The sequence below is a fragment of the Podarcis tiliguerta genome, assembly GCF_965153285.1.
Source record: "Podarcis tiliguerta genome assembly, chromosome: 4".
In the NCBI taxonomy this organism is placed as follows: Eukaryota; Metazoa; Chordata; class Lepidosauria; order Squamata; family Lacertidae; genus Podarcis; species Podarcis tiliguerta.
This window is the reverse complement of record NC_139537.1, coordinates 32440023-32457761: the sequence shown is the minus strand read 5'-3', so window position 1 is coordinate 32457761 and position 17739 is coordinate 32440023. Positions and strand designations below refer to the sequence as shown.

At 41.7% G+C, this 17739-nt stretch overlaps 1 protein-coding gene across 4 annotated transcripts in view; it reads right to left on the bottom strand.

Moving 5' to 3' along the window:
- The window catches only part of ST3GAL6 (ST3 beta-galactoside alpha-2,3-sialyltransferase 6), a 52043-nt gene that overhangs the window by 9676 nt on the left and 24628 nt on the right, over positions 1-17739 (bottom strand). For 2 of the 4 annotated variants that reach the window (XM_083438471.1, XM_083438472.1), the window contains 5 exons: positions 9163-9262; positions 7830-7910; positions 4011-4114; positions 3260-3323; positions 380-475 (listed from right to left, as the gene is read on the bottom strand). In XM_083438471.1, the coding sequence (XP_083294597.1) occupies positions 380-475; positions 3260-3323; positions 4011-4114; positions 7830-7910; positions 9163-9251 (434 nt within the window). In that variant the 5' untranslated portion in view covers positions 9252-9262. Of the gene's footprint in view, positions 1-379; positions 480-3259; positions 3324-4010; positions 4115-7829; positions 7911-9162; positions 9263-17739 lie in introns of all 4 variants that reach the window. The other 2 variants (XM_083438469.1, XM_083438470.1) reach the window with 1 other exon arrangement.

Sequence of the window (17739 nt, the reverse complement as noted above, 5' to 3'; positions counted from 1 at the left end):
GGCAGGAGCTGGGACCGAATGACGGGAGCTCACCCCGCCGCGGGGATTCGAACCGCTGACCTTACGATCAGCAAGTCCTAGGCACTGAGGTTTTACCCACAGCGCCACCCGCGTCCTTCCTATATGTATAACTTCAAATATTGCCTCCCACCCACCCCACCCAAAAAGTTGAAAATTATAGGATTTGTATCAAAAGAGAAGCTGGCTATTTTTTTAAATACTAGCACCCAAGACTGATGACAATGGCCTTTAATTCAAAAGGGAAAAGTCATGGTAGCCACTATTTTGCAGAAGAACAAAAGATTCATATAAAGAAAATGATGCTGAACAATAGAAATACTTACTAAAACTTATTAATTAATGCAAAAAATCCATTTACCTGATTACCACATCATAAGAATCAATTGTCTCCCCCAGACTCTTGTTTCGAAGCACCCCTCCATTGCCAACAACAACACATTTTTTACAGGATGGGCTGCGGGAACAAAGAGATTGTGATCAATCCAAGTTATGTGGAGAAAATGCTTTTATTGGGGAGGGTTAATTTACCCCACCTCACAACATAATTAGCACAAACATTTAAACTCTGAGACAATTTGACAATGAAAGTGGATAGCCAACCACTTGAGGAAAAAAGAATAGGGAATATAACCAAATGATTGGAGGAATTAAGTAGAAGGGGGGATTTTAGGACCGGCCAGCCCTCCTGGTAGTTTTCTGCTCCTGACTGCAGCTTCTGAAGCTTCTTTTCAGGTTTTCCTCTTTTTTAAAAAAGTAAGAGAATCCAGGTCTTGTATTGCTCTTGGACTCACAGTAGGGTCCTGTCCAGATGCTGTGGACTACGATTCTCATCATCCCTGGTCATTGGCTGTGCTTGCTGGGGCTAATGGGAGCACCACAAAGCTCTTCTTCCACTATGTGTGCTTAACTTTTTCATAAACCTGCAGTTAAGCCCCTTCTCCCACTGGGCCATAAAAAGGTAAAGGTACCCCTGCCCGTACGGGCCAGTCTTGACAGACTCTAGGGTTGTGCGCCCATCTCACTTAAGAGGCCAAGGGCCAGCGTTGTCCGGAGACACTTCCGGGTCACGTGGCCAGCGTGACAAAGCTGCATCTGGCGAGCCAGCGCAGCACACGGAAACGCCGTTTACCTTCCCGCCAGTAAGCGGTCCCTATTTATCTACTTGCACCCGGGGGTGCTTTCGAACTGCTAGGTTGGCAGGCGCTGGGACCGAACGACGGGAGCGCACCCCGCCGCAGGGATTCGAACTGCCGACCTTTCGATCGGCAAGCCCTAGGGGCTGAGGCTTTTACCCACAGCACCACCTGGGTCCCCACTGGGCCATACAAGCAGTTAATAGATTCTTCTTCTGAAGGACCTCAATTGCCACTCCAGCCACCTACCTAGACAGCACCAGGCAGTGGGTACGTCCTGTCCTTGAGGTCCTTCTAGCCTCACAAGCCTCTGCTTATGAAACAGGCTGGACATTCTCAAAGGAGGCATTAATTGCTTATCATTCTCTTCCTTTCTTCCCTCCCACCCAGGAGCCTGAACAAGAATGCACAATGTGCACAAGAAATTCATGAATATATCTTAGCTTGGCACTTTGCTTGCTGACATAAATGCATATAATGTGACAAGCTTATTTGTTATCTGTGATTGGGGCATGGCACTCATGAGCCAGATTAGCAAGCAGCAAACAACACTGGTTCATGTAACATTCTGGTGTGGAAAAAGCAGACAAAGGCAACTGCTGTGTGACAAGCTCCCCGAAACCAAATATCAGTGCTCAGCACACAGCAACCAATCTACAATAAAACAACACAATACCCTCCCCACCTTCCTCTCCATTGCCCAGCAACAGTAAGTCTATTCTGTGGTGTTGTTTGCATTGCACAACCTTCTACCTTTATCCAAACCAACCTCTTCGCCCCCCAGGAGAAATCAGAAATGTTCTTTCAAACTCTGGCATTGTTTTAAACTTAACATACTTTTCTCCCTTCTTCTCATCCTTTTAGAACGAGGGTGATCCAAATGTTGGGAGATGAAGCTAAATGTTGGGAGATCTGGGACAGACAAAAAGAAGTACAGTGGTACCTCGGGTTAAGAACTTAATTTGTTCTGGAGGTCCATTCTTAACCTGAAACTGTTCCTAACCTGAAGCACCACTTTAGCTAATGGGGCCTCCCACTGCCGTTGCGCCGCCAGAGCACAATTTCTGTTCTCATCCTGAAACAAAGTTCTTAACCCGAGGTACTATTTCTGGGTTAGCGGAGTCTGTAACGTGAAGCGTATGTAACCTGAAGTGTATGAAAGCCGAGGTACCACTGTATTTAAAAATTAAGCCACCCTCAAATATGAAGTTATGGTGTAGAATTCACATGGATCCAGGGCATTAAAATGGGACCAGCTGGTGAAGGGCAGGTAATTGAATGTATATTTTCAGGACCCATCCTATTTTTCACAAGACCCTTTTTTTGGTATCTTTTTCTAATTACATGTTTTATAACTGGTTTTTTTCTCTCTTTTAAATGATTGTAACCTGCCCAGTGACCTTAGGCTAAAGGGTAAAGGTAAAGGGACCCCTGACCATTAGGTTCAGTCGTGACAGACTCTGGGGTTGCGGCGCTCATCTTGCTTTATTGACTGAGGGAGCCGGCGTACAGCTTCCGGGTCATGTGGCCAGCATGACTAAGCCGCTTCTGGCGAACCAGAGCAGCACACGGAAACACCGTTTACCTTCCCGCCGGAGCGGTACCTATTTATCTACTTGCACTTTGACGTGCTTTTGAACTGCTAGGTTGGCAGGAGCAGGGACTGAGCAACGGGAGCTCACCCCATCGCAGGGATTCGAGCTGCCGACCTTCTGATCGGCAAGTCCTAGGCTCTGTGGCTTAACTCACAGCGCCACCTGCGTCCACTAGGCTAAAGGATTGATAATAAATTAAAATCATCATCATTATTAAAATGGCCAAGAACATTTTTAAAATGAATGAATGTTGATGTCAACAATTGAAGAACTGCCCAGATTTTTTTTCTTTAAATGAACAATCAAAAGGGCAAATCCTTTTGAGTTCCAATTTGCATTTAGAACTCAACTGAGCTATGCAGTGAGCAATTCCATCTTGTGTGTCCTGGGCGGCTGGGTTTGTTTGTTTGTTTACATGGGCCTTAATCTCAGCTAAAATGATAGCAATTATATCAATCTAAAGACTGTCTTTTTCATCAACAGTTGGCAATAACACAAAAACAACCTCACCTATCATCTTCAGTGAATACTCTGCAGTTTTGTAGTCTTGAAAGTGCCATATGGAAATACCTTTCTGTAATACAAATTATTTTAGAAAAATCATTAAGAATCAACACTTTATTGTACCAACAAAATTAAACGTAATTGTGTTGTGTGCATTTTTAAATAAAATATTAAATTGCCAGAGGTCAGTGTGAGTTTGTTAAATAAGTTTATGGCCTTTTAATCTCATGAATACTGTTGGAGCAGAGACTCAAAACCCCAGCGGCAATAGTCATAAAAAGATTAGGAAGAATACAAGTTTCTTGTGCTTTATCTCTATTCCATGTTAATTGATGGAAATATATGGAAGCAGCCTATAATTCCCTGCTCCCAACCAAGGTGCCAGAAAGTTTCTGCGATATGCATCCTCACAATTAAATTGGGCCCATTCTGCACATTCCATATCCCTGCAGGCACCATCTGCAATTCAGATGTTTAAAATGAAATATTGCATGGACCTTCCAAAACATTCAATTTCTCCTCTCCACCCCAATTATAAGCAGGTAAAGAAGGGTGCATGTGTGAAGTGGAATGAGGAGGGGGAAGCAGAAAATCACATTCTACATTTTCCATATCTGCTTGGTGTTGTACCACACTGCCTTTAAACAGCAACACCTCAGAAAAAACTTTACACCCATTAATAAATAACGAAAGGTTCACTTTCATCATTTAATCTTGCATAACCTTATATTTAATGCAGCACATATCAATGGCTTACCCGCTCCTTTTATTCCATAAGGTAGTTCGATCCTGTGACTTCCATGGTCCCCAGACACTTTTACAAAATCGTTAATGCACAGAAAAGGATAGAATTTTTCCCCCCTAGAGGAAAAAAAGGGGGGGAAATATTAAATTGCTAGTTCATTTGTTTTATAAAATAATGCCACGTTTTGGTGCCAAAAAAGAAACTATCCCAAGACTGCTTACCAACATTTCAGACAAGAACAGACAATAAGTTTAATGCATTATAAATAGCCCCAAAACAAATAAAAATGGGAGTAGTTAACAACCAGCACATATAACACATCAATAAAAACAATGAAACAAGTAAATTTGAAAGGTCTACATAAAAGTAGAGGCAAAGTCATGTGTACTTATTTAGGGAGAGATTTCCAGAAATGTGGGGCAACCAGAAGAAAGGCCCTGTCTTTGATGTCCGCTTTGGTGATGAGCCTTGATGACTATTATTATTATTATTATTATTATTATTATTATTATTATTATTACTATTATTATTATTATTATACAGAAAGCAGGCCTCTGAGCCTGCTTGTAGGATCTATGAAGATTCATATGAGTGCAGACGGTCCTTTAGATAACCTGGCCCCCAATCTTTCAGTGCTTTAAAGGTCAAAACAAGCACTTTAAACTGAGCCTGGAAACAAAGAGGCAGCCAATGTAGACAGCACAGTGTTGCTTGGTTCCCAAACCTTGGTTCAACAAACCTCAGTTGTTGAACGTAATCCATTCTGGAAGCTCGTTCAGCTTCCGAAATGTTCGACAACTGAGGCGCGGCTTCCAATTGGTCGCAGGAATGTCCTGCACCCAAGCAGAAGCAGTGTTGGACGTTTGGCTTCTGAAAACGTTCAAAAACTGGAGTAATTACTTTGGGTTTTCGGCATTTGGGAGCCGAAACGTTCCAAAACGGAGGTGTTCGGGATCCGAGGTTTGACTGTATCTTAAAAGTTGTATTCTTTGCAGGCTAAAGTTTCTGAACTGTCTTTAAAGGCAGTCCTACATATTGCATAATTTCCTCTGCATGCAACCATTTCCTCTGCATGTGTAGCTGAGGCAAGATCTGTTTCTCCTGAAAGAGCTGTGGCTAGTGAACTAGCATAAACCAAGGCACTCCTAGCTTACTAGGTCACCAGTGTCTCCAGATTGCACATAATCCAAGAGAACCCCCAAACTGTGCACCTGGCTTTTTTAGATGGAATGCAACTGCATCCAAAACTCATACAGCAGTCTGTTCAATACTGAGAACTCCCATCTTTTCTAAATTAAACTTCATTGATTTGCTCTCACCTATCCAAAATCTCCCAGTAGTGATGTATGGAAGTGAGATCTGGACCATAAAGAAGGCTGATCGCCAAAGAATTGATGCTTTTGAATTATGGTGCTGGAGGAGACTCTTGAGAGTCCCATGGACTGCAAGAGGATCAAACCTATCCATTCTGAAGGAAATCAGCCCTGAGTGCTCACTGGAAAGACAGATTCTGAAGCTGAGGCTCCAATACTTTGGCCACCTCTTGAGAAGAGAAGACTCCCTGGAAAAGACCCTGATGTTGGGAAAGATGGAGGGCACAAGGAGAAGGGGACGACAGAGGACGAGATGATTGGATAGTGTTCTCGAAGCTACCAGCATGAGTTTGACCAAACTGCGGGAGGCAGTGGAAGACAGGAGTGCCTGGCGTGCTCTGGTCCATGGGATCACGAAGAGTCGGACACAACTAAACAACAACATCCAAAATCTCCCTTCAGACATAGATTCAAAGGTTTTCATCACCTCTCTAAGACTAAGTGCTCAGAAAACATTTGTTATGGATGCCCAGTAAGCCTGACTATTCCATAGTAAATGCCTTTTCTGGAAGCAATCACTGAAATGAGAGCAAAACTTCCACTAGAAGTATTTAATAGATCAGGAAAACAGGAAGATGGGTTAAAGTGCCTAAAAAACTCCTTTTAGGAGGGAGTGTGTCATTTGTGAAGGCTGTTAAAGCAGAACAGAAAACGGAAGTGAACCATTTTCATATGTACATTCTGGCAAGTGTAGCTTTTATAGACAAAAACCAGCTGGTGTCTGGCATACAGGCTCGATGCCTGATATGCATTGCTTGGTACTAATTCTCATGTTTTTGTGGCTCTAGTGCTGCACTGGTGAAAAAGAGGTCCCTGCTCTTGTTGTACAAAAATTTGAACTTAGGATGGTCTGTGCCCACACTTGACTTGTGTAAAGTAGTTTGATTATACTGCACTGGTGCAACATACTTGGTGCTGAACTGCACTGGTTTTTCAAGTCACAGCCGTATTTTGGATGAACTGCAGTTCTCAAATCACCTTCAAAGGTAGCCCAGGATAACACCTTGCAGTAGTTTAAGCTGGAGAATAACAGGGTGTGAATAACTGAGGCCAGACAGCCGTACAGAAAGTGCAGCAGTCTAAATTGGTAAATGGTGCACTATGTCACAAAGGCAACCTGAACCTCCAGTGAGTAGGCTGCTGTTGCTGACTGGAGGGAGAGGAGCGAGGCAGTAGTGAGGCTGGAGCAGTGCAAACACACTGGTAGAGCCAATCTGGCGTTCCTGCTGGTAATTTGCACCACAAATACCTCCCTGTCACCTTGCCCCTCCTGATCAACAGCTGCAACCCAACTGATGAGAAGTTAGTGTAGTGGCTCCATCCCACCTGGTGAGCTGCTTCTGCTACGAACTTGTTCTTTTGGGGTTCAGGTGGGAAGCCTGTGGATGAGGAGCTGCATGCAAACCACAACCTTATTGAACATGGCCCTCAATACCTTCTGAAGCTGCCCCACTCTTCTATCCTATCAGAGTTCCTTCCTTCTTGTTCATGCCTTGCTTATTTCCCTCGGCTTTTTGCCTTCTTTCTGTGTAGTCAGTGCAGAACAACTAGAAGGACCAATATTTGGGGGGGGGGGATGAACTGGTGTGGGTGTTCTTCTTTTGTTATTTTTTTTCCTACCCGCTTAGGGTAAATGTCTGATAAGCGAGGTATGTGAGTACACATGCTAAGTCAGAAAATAATTGTCGTCACTTGCTTTCCAGAAAACTGTATTGATCTGTAATGCCTAAAAAAAAACCTCAGCAGTATACTTATTTGAGAGTAACCCCATCAAATTCAATAGGGTTTACTCTTCTCACCTTGGATCAAATCTACGCTTCCAGGTGTCATAAGAAAGCTGCAGAGATAGTGCAGGATAGTGTGCACCCCGGAAATGATCTCTTTCAGCTTCTGCCTTCTGGAAGAAGGTACAGGGTTATAAAGACTAGGACTAGCCACCTGAGAAACGGTTTCTATCCAAATGCGATTTTGGTTTTAAATGCGGTGTAAGGAGTCTCTATGGTAGTATATTGTATTTATAAATGGGATATCAGAGTTTTTAGGGGGCTAACCAGGTTGGGATAGCTGGGATAGCAGGCTTGTTGGTTTTTGAATGTCTTACTTAGATTTTTCAATTTCGTTGTTCTGTATGGGACAATGACAATAAAGATTATCGTATCATATCGTATTGTATTGTATCGTATTGTACTAAGAGTAGAATCTGCATAGGACTGCGAATTCTAACCCTTGGTAGCCACGGTTGAAACTGGTCTTTATTTGTAAATCCAAAATATGTTTGTGTCTGGCTCCACCCACCACCAACATGTGGACATCAACAGATTACCATCAAGGGAATGCAACTAGCAACAAAAAAGAAGTTGCCCACCCTTGCTTTTGGAAGAGGGGACTGCAAGCCCATTCAGCACATGGTGACCATTAGTAATTTGTGTTGATGACCCCTTCCCTCCTTTCCCCTTACTTTATTAAAGATGAAACACCAGGTTTGTAAGGGCAACCTATTATTTGTCCTTTTCTGTCTCCTCCATCTGTAGGGGGCAACCTAGAACAACAACAAATTCACCATATTAAAATAGACAGACAGACTGATAGGAGGTAGTGAACATCTGAATAAAAATTTTATATATATATACACACACACACACTCCATTTTATTTACAGACAATCCATAAAACCTGCCGCAGTATACAATCTCAAATTAGGTCTTTCTAGGTTGCACTGATTTCAGTGCACCAGAGTCATATGCCTTAAACTATACAACACGTGATGCTGAATTGCATATGCTTCTTCCCTGGTTTATGGGCTACTTATTCTGCAAGTTCAATGTCTGATTAAAAAGCACCCAAAAGAGAACTTTAATAGAGCTGAATGCAGAAGGCTTTGAAACATGACATGCCCCACCCACATTGCCATACAACACAAGCTAAACTGAAAAGGAAACTGCCAATATCATAGTGCTGTTATATAAATCTATGGTGCAACTACATTTGGATTAGTTCTAAGAAGGAGGGTTGCAGCATTTGGGGCTTTTTAATTCAGAGAAAAGATGAGTAAGCGGGTTAACAATGGGTGCTAAGACTGTGCTTTTCTCATGGTTTATTTCTATGGATCATGGCGTCAGTGCAACTGGCATACGTTTCAGATAAAATATACCATTCATGAAGTATCTGTGACCCTGATACAAGCTCCTGTCTTAAATTCAGTCTGGAAGGTACAGCAACCATCCTGACCCTTAAGAGGTACATACTAATCAGCATACTAATCTTACATTTGCCAACACAGCTGAATTACTGCCCTCCTGTAAATAGGAACCAGACTTCACAGAGATAATATGGAGTAGGAACCAGACTTCACACAGATAACGAAATCCTCTTTCAAGAGTAAATTTATGATTCAGGAACTGTATAATCATATTGTCTTCCTGTACTGAAGACTTCAGAAAAGTGTAAAAATTAAAGCATCATGGTGCTCCAATTTGGATATTAAAAATCACTTTAAACTGTGAAATCCTCAAGCATCCTTAGTCAAAATAAGGTAGTGCTACCTTTTCAGATTAAGTCCCACTTAGGCCAGGGATGAGGGAGGGGTCAGAGACACTTGCCTACAATGTCATAAGTAATTCTGCAGTCATTTTGTTTTTCCTCAGACACTTTTGGTAACTAACCTAACAACATGTTTTCCAGCTCCTGCATAAGACATGCAATTGCAGAGGTACAGCCAAACAATTCTTGGAGAGATCTGCAGTGACAAATTAACAAGTAGTTTGTCTAAGTCTAAGAAGATGTTGTAATTACCAATAGTCATTTGTCCGTCGCAGGTTTCGGTGTAGTATAACATACATCACTCCCGCACCCAAGAGAATCGCACATATGATCCGTTTCATGACTGTCAAATCTGAAACAAAAGTTCAAAAGAGAGACGTTAGTGTTATTTCTAGATGTCAAATTTCGGCGAAAGAAAGAAAGAAAATAATCTGTCACCTGTCATTTATCAGTTTCACAGGTTTTCTTTAAGTGTATGGACTACTCACTCAAATTCCAGCTGAAGTACAAAGGAGTTCATTGACATGCTTGCCTATTAATATGATATGAAGGCAGCTGTGTTTGCTCAATAGGTTTTAAGGTGTTTAAATAAACCAGTCATGAAACAAATCTTGCATAGTCTTTGCTCTGAGCCTGGAAAAATGGTAGATCTTTCACAACTGTTTGATTAGCTATCAAAGCTAAGTTCTGTAATAATATCCTCCGTGATCCTGGTTAAGGCCCTCGTAGCAATCTGTTCCTATATTTGCTCTCTGTCTTTGTTTTCCGCTCGTTTCCTTTCCGCTTTATGTAAAACACCTCCTCTGTAGCAAATATTGTGGCTTGCTGAAAACAGCTCAGCGCATTCTCTCTAATATACTATTTCCTAAACATGGCTTTCTGGGCTGAGCATCTTGGTCAACCTGCTTCAGCAAAATGGAAAACCTCTATAAACCCCCCAACAATCATAGACTTTAGATTTATGCAAGGGGAGCACTCTATTAAATGGAGAACCAAGGCTGATTTAAATTGCTCAAGAGCATAGATGCCAGGGGGTGGCGGAGGGGAAGGGACTCTAGCATTTCTTTCCTCAATGGGGCCAAGATGACATGAGTTGTGCTAACTCCATAAAGCCTACTACCTCAATCTGGTGCCTTCTCAACTACTACTCCCATCTCCTGTTGGAAGTGCAACAGAGAAGGCCATGCATGTTGGATCTGGGCAGACCAGCAGGAAGGAGAAGCCAGTGGGGAGGGAAACTGCCCTTTTGTAGGACTTGTCTAGTCAACCAAAAGGTGACTCTAACTCAAGCAGTAGTGTAACAGCAAGTCCTTGGGGAGGAAAGAAGGGATGTTCTTTTTCCCTACTGCCTGTTTTCCTTTGGGTTTCAAAGGAGAGGTTCAGAAGCACCCCTCATACTGAGCCAGGGGCCGTAGTGCTGACCATGATGCCCACATAGCAGGGGTTAAGATGGCAGCCTAAGTGACCCAACACATTTTGTCCAATTCCACATCCAGATGTAGGGTCTTTAGTTGCACCATATCCATGATGCTGAGATGTTCCGGCTAAGGACATCTGTGTGCCACCCATTTCTTGTTCCTCCCAACTGACTGCTTTCAATGAGGGGGCTGGCACCGTGTTGCTTTTATTGGTATTATTTGTATAGCTTTGATATATTTTTATATGTATACATATAGTTTTAATTTAATTTTAATTTTAAAAATAAATTCTCTATGTTTTTAGCTGTTCTTATTTTTATTTGTAAGCTGCCTTGAGTCACTTTCACGGAAGAAGGTGGGATATAAATAAATACATCATAATAATCCCAGGCAACAACAACTGGGGCTGATGGGAAGTTGTAACTTTGGGGAGGGGAAAACAGCTGGGGGCACCAAGTTGGGAAAAGTTGCCCTAAAGCGTTCATCAAATGAACTCAAATGGTTCAACATTCTGCCTTAAAAGCATGAAACTATGTTTCAGACCCTCTTGAACACTTGTTTCATTTTGAAATGCTAATTTTGCATACCTCTCTTGTGAATTTAGGTGGGCAGATTCTCTATTAATTACAACTTTTAAAAACCCCAGAAACAACAATCTAACACGTTACAGCTCTAATTGTTAAAACACTTTGCATTTTTGAGCACGTCTGACCATCCAGTGTATTTGTATAACCTAACAAATCCATCCCAGAAACAAACAAGAATTTCTGGACAGCAGATACCCACACCCAGCTGTTTCAGTTCATGACACACACAGAAAGGAAGGGCTCTAAATTTTCTGGATTGTTAACCTGGGCAGAATTGTGCCTGCTCTAGCTAGAAAAAAAACTATCTATGCTTGGCAAACATATAAAATGATGTGAACTTGATTCTAATCTGCAAAGGCTTGAGCAAAGGCTTGACTTGCTGAATTCCTCCCTATGATCACTACTTACTGAACTTGGTAGGCCTGCTGTATTGCCCATAGTGTACAAGACAATCACAATTCTATACAAAAAAACAAAAAAAGGAACAAAAATGCCATGGTGCCCGAAAGACCACCAAATGAGTTGCAGCATAAGCTTTGGTGGGGAGCAAATCCTCATCCAGATAATCTGTCAATGTCTCATGCAACTTTTTAAAGAATTCAGATTTCCCTTCGTTCGGTGCATATACACCTACTATCAGATATTTCTGTCCATGATACTGAATTTCAATTGCCAAATATCTTCCTTGTTCATCTTTAAAAATAAACTTTGGTGTTAGGCTCTCTTTAGCATATATTACAACTCCTCTTTTTTTTAACTTTGTCCGATGAAATAAATTCTTGACCCAATCTTTTATTAATTAAGATTTTTCTGTGGAGCCTAGTCACATGGGTTTCCTGTAAACAAATCAAGTCCAATTGTTCTTTTTTTAATATGTGAAAGATCGATTGCCTCTTTCTAACCGAGTTCAAACCGTTACAATTCCAACTGGTATATCTCAAGGAGGTTTAACAAACTGAAGAACATTGTCCTCTTTCTATGATCCTCCCGATGGAAACATGCAAATGGGGACATTAAGTTCTTTACATTCTGTCTTCTCTTGTACAGTGGTACCTCGGGTTACATACGCTTCAGGTTACAGACACTTCAGGTTACAAACTTCACTAACCCAGAAATAGTACCTCGGGTTAAGAACTTTGCTTCAGGATGAGAATAGAAATTGTGCTCCGGCGGCGCAGCAGGAGGCCCCATTAGCTAAAGTGGTGCTTCAGGTTAAGATCAGTTTCAGGTTAAGAACAGACCTCCAAAACGAATTAAGAACTTAACCCAAGGTACCACTGTATATTATTTACTACAAAGCTCGATGACTAAGCTTCTCTAGCAACAAAATGTCTGATTTACTGGTATGACGTCTGAGCACTGAACCACTGATATATCGCAAGTGGACTCTTTACTTACTGTGTTTGCAATTGTTTAAGATAAAACCTGTTTGGGAAAGAAACTACTTTTGCCATCTTTGTGGACATTTGAAGTTTGTATTGCTGCATTTTTGCAGCTCTGTTGTTTTAATATGGTTTTGAAATACTGTTAAAACGATAAACTACCTTGAGTTCCTTGCAGGAACAGCAAGGCATCCATGTAATAACATCAACATATTTGACAACAAAAGGAAAAAGTGAGTGAGAAGGATAAGCAAGCACTGAAGCAGCTACTACATCTCTGAATGGGATCAGGTTGCCTTCCTGCTTGTCATGATGTTCTTCCTGGGAGGCAGTGGGTGCTTCTCAGTGGCTCATACTTCCCCGACTGCCTTCAGCTCTGCAGTCCCAGGACTGTTACTGATTCCTATTACTGCTAACATTATTGATGGATACTGTTCTTTTAAATTGCTTTAAACACTGCCCTGGGAGTGGTAACACTTAAAGGTGGAGTATAAGTTTCAAAATAAATCAACACATAAAAATATTTTAAGGTGCCAGAAGATGCTTTCTTGTTTTAACAGCAACCCCCCTAGAGTCACTCAGTACAGACACAAGCTGTTTGAAAAAGGGCTTTCGGGCAGCCCTGCGCTTTGAAGTCCCAGAATTGGGGCTTCAAAGTGCAGCTTCACCTGATGTCATAGTGCAGGTGGTCAGCCCCACCCACTTGTCAAATTTGTTCCACCAGGAGTAAGGAGATAAGAATATGACCTGCTGGCCAGAAAAGATTGCCTAGACTTTCCTTAAGGGAAGACAGAGTGAGACCCTGGAACCAAGAAGAGAAAGATGGGCATATTTTCCTTTTAAAAAATCTGGATTCCCCGTCACAGGGCCATGTGCCTCTGCAGGCTAGGCCTACCCTCATGATTGGCATGCTATCCTCACCCAACCAACCATGCATTTGACAACTGTGGCCAATGATCTCCCTAAGTATGGACAAGCCTCTTGCTGTTGCCAAACATACAGCTGATGGGGGAAGTAGGCACTGGTTGCAACTACACGTACAGCAGGGGAAGTCTATGAAGCCCAACTAGCTCCTCATGGATGCTTTAAACACATTAAATTGTGCATCTAAACTCCCTACTGTGTATTCCTTCAAGAAAATCTAATCCTAGCTGCCATCCTTCAAATGGCTTGCAAACACTGCTCCTATTTTAAAGTGCCAAAGGATCAGTTTTCTTCCTTGTGCCAACATAAATACTACATTCATAGGTTTTTGCAAAGTTACTTATTTTCATAGCACTAAACTGTTTGCTTTCTCAGGGTATCTTAAGCTATCCTGATAGCAGAAAGCTATCAACAATGGTGTTTTTTTGTTTTGTTTTGTTTTTTGCAGGAACAGTGTGTTTTGTTCTACTAGTATTCTGAATGCTCAGTAATTAAAAGACTCCCTGAAGTAAAGGTCACTAACCCCCAAACCCAGAGGTTGGATCAGGTACCCAAAGTGATTTTTTCTATCCCATGGAGACCCTACTCATTTGGGGGGGGGGGTTCAGTAAAAATGGAGGGATGACGAAGACACAGCACAGAGGAGGGGACAAAGTTTTCCGCCCATCCCAGTAACTTGATGGGGGTCCCTCTTCCGGTTAAGATGGCGACAGGTCAGACAGGCAGCTCCAGAGCGCTACAGATCTAAACTGAGTTTTATTTGATTTTAACCTGTTTTAAACAAAATATTTTATCAACTTTTATTTTAACTTGGAAGCTGGAGAGCAGATTAACAGCAATTAACAGGCCTGGGGCTTATCTGTTTTGTTACATCCCCTTTTACTGAGTGGAAATGAGGGAAGTGGCTGAAACAGAAACTGTAATTATTGAGATTTTAATTTGGCTTTAACACAGCTTTTAATTAGACTTAACTTGGACTTGTTTTATCAACTCCCCATTATTTTGGAGACCTGAGGGCTAGGGACTGTGTTGTTTGTTGTTTGCCAGTCTAGGTGGCCTGTCCCCTATTAAATAATTCCACAGTGTAGTGAACGAAGAAGTGTTTTAAGTTGCTACATATAAATCGCCTTGGAGATGAGGCTGAGAATCAACCATTACGAGAAACAGACTGGCCAACGTGGGAGGAAGCTGGCCTAAATAATCCATTAAAAAAAAGAGAGAGAGAAACTTCCAGTATTTTTGAACACTATACTAGTGAATTTATTTGTGAGCCAAGATGTACTTGGGGATATGCTTGGGGGCAGTGTTAGAAACAGAAATATGAAGGCTAGGAGCTAAATGGCACCTTAAACCTAGGTTATGGCCGCAACAACAGAATGTCTAGGCATACTTTTTAAATAACAAGAATACAAAGCTGAAAATAAACGAACTGCAGCTAAAATGGTATATTCATTTTTTACATGGTCTAGTCCTCTTTTGAAGATGGCAAAAAACAAAGCCATTTTTCCTCTGCCCACCCCTCTAATATTCTTAAGAGGGTCTCTTCAGAGAGTGGCTGCAAGTGGGGAAGCAGAAAAAGGTCCTCATTTCCTTCCACTCTGCAGTTTTAATCTGAAATCTTAGGTGCAGTACTGCACCCAGAGCTCAGAAACTGCTCATACTATTGAAATTACTTGTCACAAAATGTGCCTAGAACAATGGGAGTTTCAAATGCTGCTTGAGGGTAACTGATGTTAGTGTTTACGCCAAACTTTTAATACAGATTTAGAGTGGATGTCAAGACTTGAGAATCAATAACGTATGTTCTTAGTTGTACCGTAACAGTTTCCAGAACTGCTATTATAGATCTCTTTTTCTGCTTTAATTGCTTTGTCTATTTTGAATCACCTTGAGATACAGGCCAAGTTTTACTGCTTGAAAATATAGATTTTCACTGGTGATTAACTGTGGTTTTATTTGATCAGATGCATTTTATTTTTAAAATTTTAATTTAATTGAAAACTTTAAACTTCCAATGCATTCTAGGGTTTTGAGGGAAAACAATTTCTGTATTCACCAGGCCTACCAAAGATCGTAACCATCAACCTCTGCTACCTTCCTTCTAAATTATATTTGTGAAGCCTCTTGTTTTGCAGCAGGATGCTATGACTCCTGTTCACATAACTGCTTTTTTGTCTTTTGTCTTTGCCTGTACACATTTGTACAGCATCCTTTTTGAGCTTGGGAGTGGGGAGGACCAAGCAGAGTATTCTAAATGTGGATGCACCATGACCTTCATAAGAAGCAACCCACTTGAACTTTGCAAGAGCTTTGGTCTCTATTAGACTCCTCCCACTTGCTCTTAGCACCCAGATAAAAGAGAGCCAACTAAGAAAGAGGAAGCTGTGGGTGAACATTTCAAACAGCAAAGCACTTATTTTCTGGCAGAACTCCCGCGCATTTAACAGTTGCCTGGCAGGTAGTCATTTAGCAGCTTGAAACGTTTTCCTACGTGGTGAAGTGGTGTGGAAGGCTTCCCTTTCCTGAGCATGTCTGCCGTCCAAGTAGCTCTTAAATCACAGAGAATCCTTGCCAGAATGGAGGCTACCAACAGCACTGGGCCCTCCTTATCTGCAGGTGAAGGAAACAGAAGGATCAATATAAGAACAAGCAAACAAAGGAAGTGTGGGAGGATTGTGGGCAATATATCTTCTTCTTTGGCGATCCCTCGTAGATGAATAAGAAGCAGCAGTATGTGATGTTGCTATTGTCTCTTCCTCTGCCAATAAGAAAAAGGGGTTGGCGAGGACCTCATATCAGTTGAACTCTACATAAATGTGGTATCTACTTCTGTTTGGAAGCCTTTGAGTCGTATCTGGCTCAGTAAGAGGCAATCCTTTAGTTTCCAACCAAAGGAGAAAGAATTTTGACAAAGTGGCAGCAAAATTTGGGAACCAGGGCACTTAAGAACCCAACCAAAAGCCCACTTAGTCCAGCATCTTCTTGTCACAGTGGCTAGGCAGAGGCCTCCAAGAAACCAGAAAGTGGGTCACAGGTGCAACAGCACTTTAGAGGGCTAGGAAATAGAGGGGCTGACCAGGGGCATAAGCAGTTGTGGGAGACAGTGGCAGAGCACAGTGTTAAGTCCTTCTTCAGGTAAACATGCCTAGATCAGAGAAAGAGGGCTGTGTGTGTGTGTGTATGTGTGTGTGTGCGTCCGTGTGTGTGTATGTGTGTGTGTGTGTAGTTGTAGCTTGAAGGTAGAAAGTCATTATTCCAGGGGAGGAGTCCCAGAAACAACAGGCAGCCAAGGATAATGAATAAATAAGGTCAACCTGGACATAGGACTCAATGTATCATTAGAAAGCAGAAAGCACATCAGTTTTATATTTTAATAGAAGGTACAGAAATGATTTCCACAGAGACTGTATGCAAAAGTGGTTCCTTCTGCAGCTACATGCCCGATGAAAATTTTCCCCCTGTGCTGAAGGGGGTGTTTTTCCTAACAATTAACTTGGTGTCACGTCTACTTTGGCCCTTATTTAAGACAGCCAAAGACCTTGAGAAGCTAAGGATAGTAGAATTGGAGAAGTTCAACTTCTGCAACATCCGTTGTCATGGGCACTCCAAAAGTACTTAACAGTGCTGCATGTTTAGGAACTTCCTCAAACTAAGTTTGTATTGATATATGAGGAAATCCCAACGAAAGAACAGTGGCAAGAAAAAGTGATGAGTTATGCAGAGTTGGCTAAACTGACATATAAATTGTGGGATAAGAACAACTGTGGCTTTAAGGAAGAATGGGAGCTTTTTACAAATTATTTAAAAAGGCAACAAAATGAACTGGACTCCTTGGCAGGTTTTGAATAAACATACAAAAAATTATTGGTTGATAACATGTTAGATAGATAATGTAAGGATATGTAAAATTTTATAACATACAGAGAATAATATGTGCTGAGAAATCAGAGAGAGGAGCTGAGGGAAGTCTTTGGGGGGGGAGAGGGATGGAAGGGGGGAGGAAAAAATGTATGTGATTATATGGTTTGATAATTTGTTATGTTGAAATTGCTAATAAAAATATTTTTTTTAAAAAAGAGGGGGGGAGTTTGTATTGATATAGTCTCACAGAATAGCTTGCATTTGAGAAGCGAATTCATGCTGAGTGATTGAGTCTAGGGAGTGATGGACCAGTTAGCTTATGTCTGAATTATGCACATGGAGCAGAACCACATCAATGAGCAGCTACAATCAAAATCAGGCATCCCCAAACTCGACCCTTCAGTTGTTTTGGGGCTACAGTTGCCATCATCCCTGACCACTGGTCCTGTTAGCTAGAGGTGGTGGGAGTTGTAGTCCCAAAACAGCTGGAGGGCCAAGTTTGGGGTTGCCTGGTGAAAATTGTTTGTCTTATCCAGCCATGTGAACTGAGCCAGAGTGACTCATCCACATTAAACATCAAAGCTTAACCCATCTCATTCACAAGCAGGTACCACCATGGACTATCTATCCTCTTTTTCCAGGACCTGTTCTCTTTTT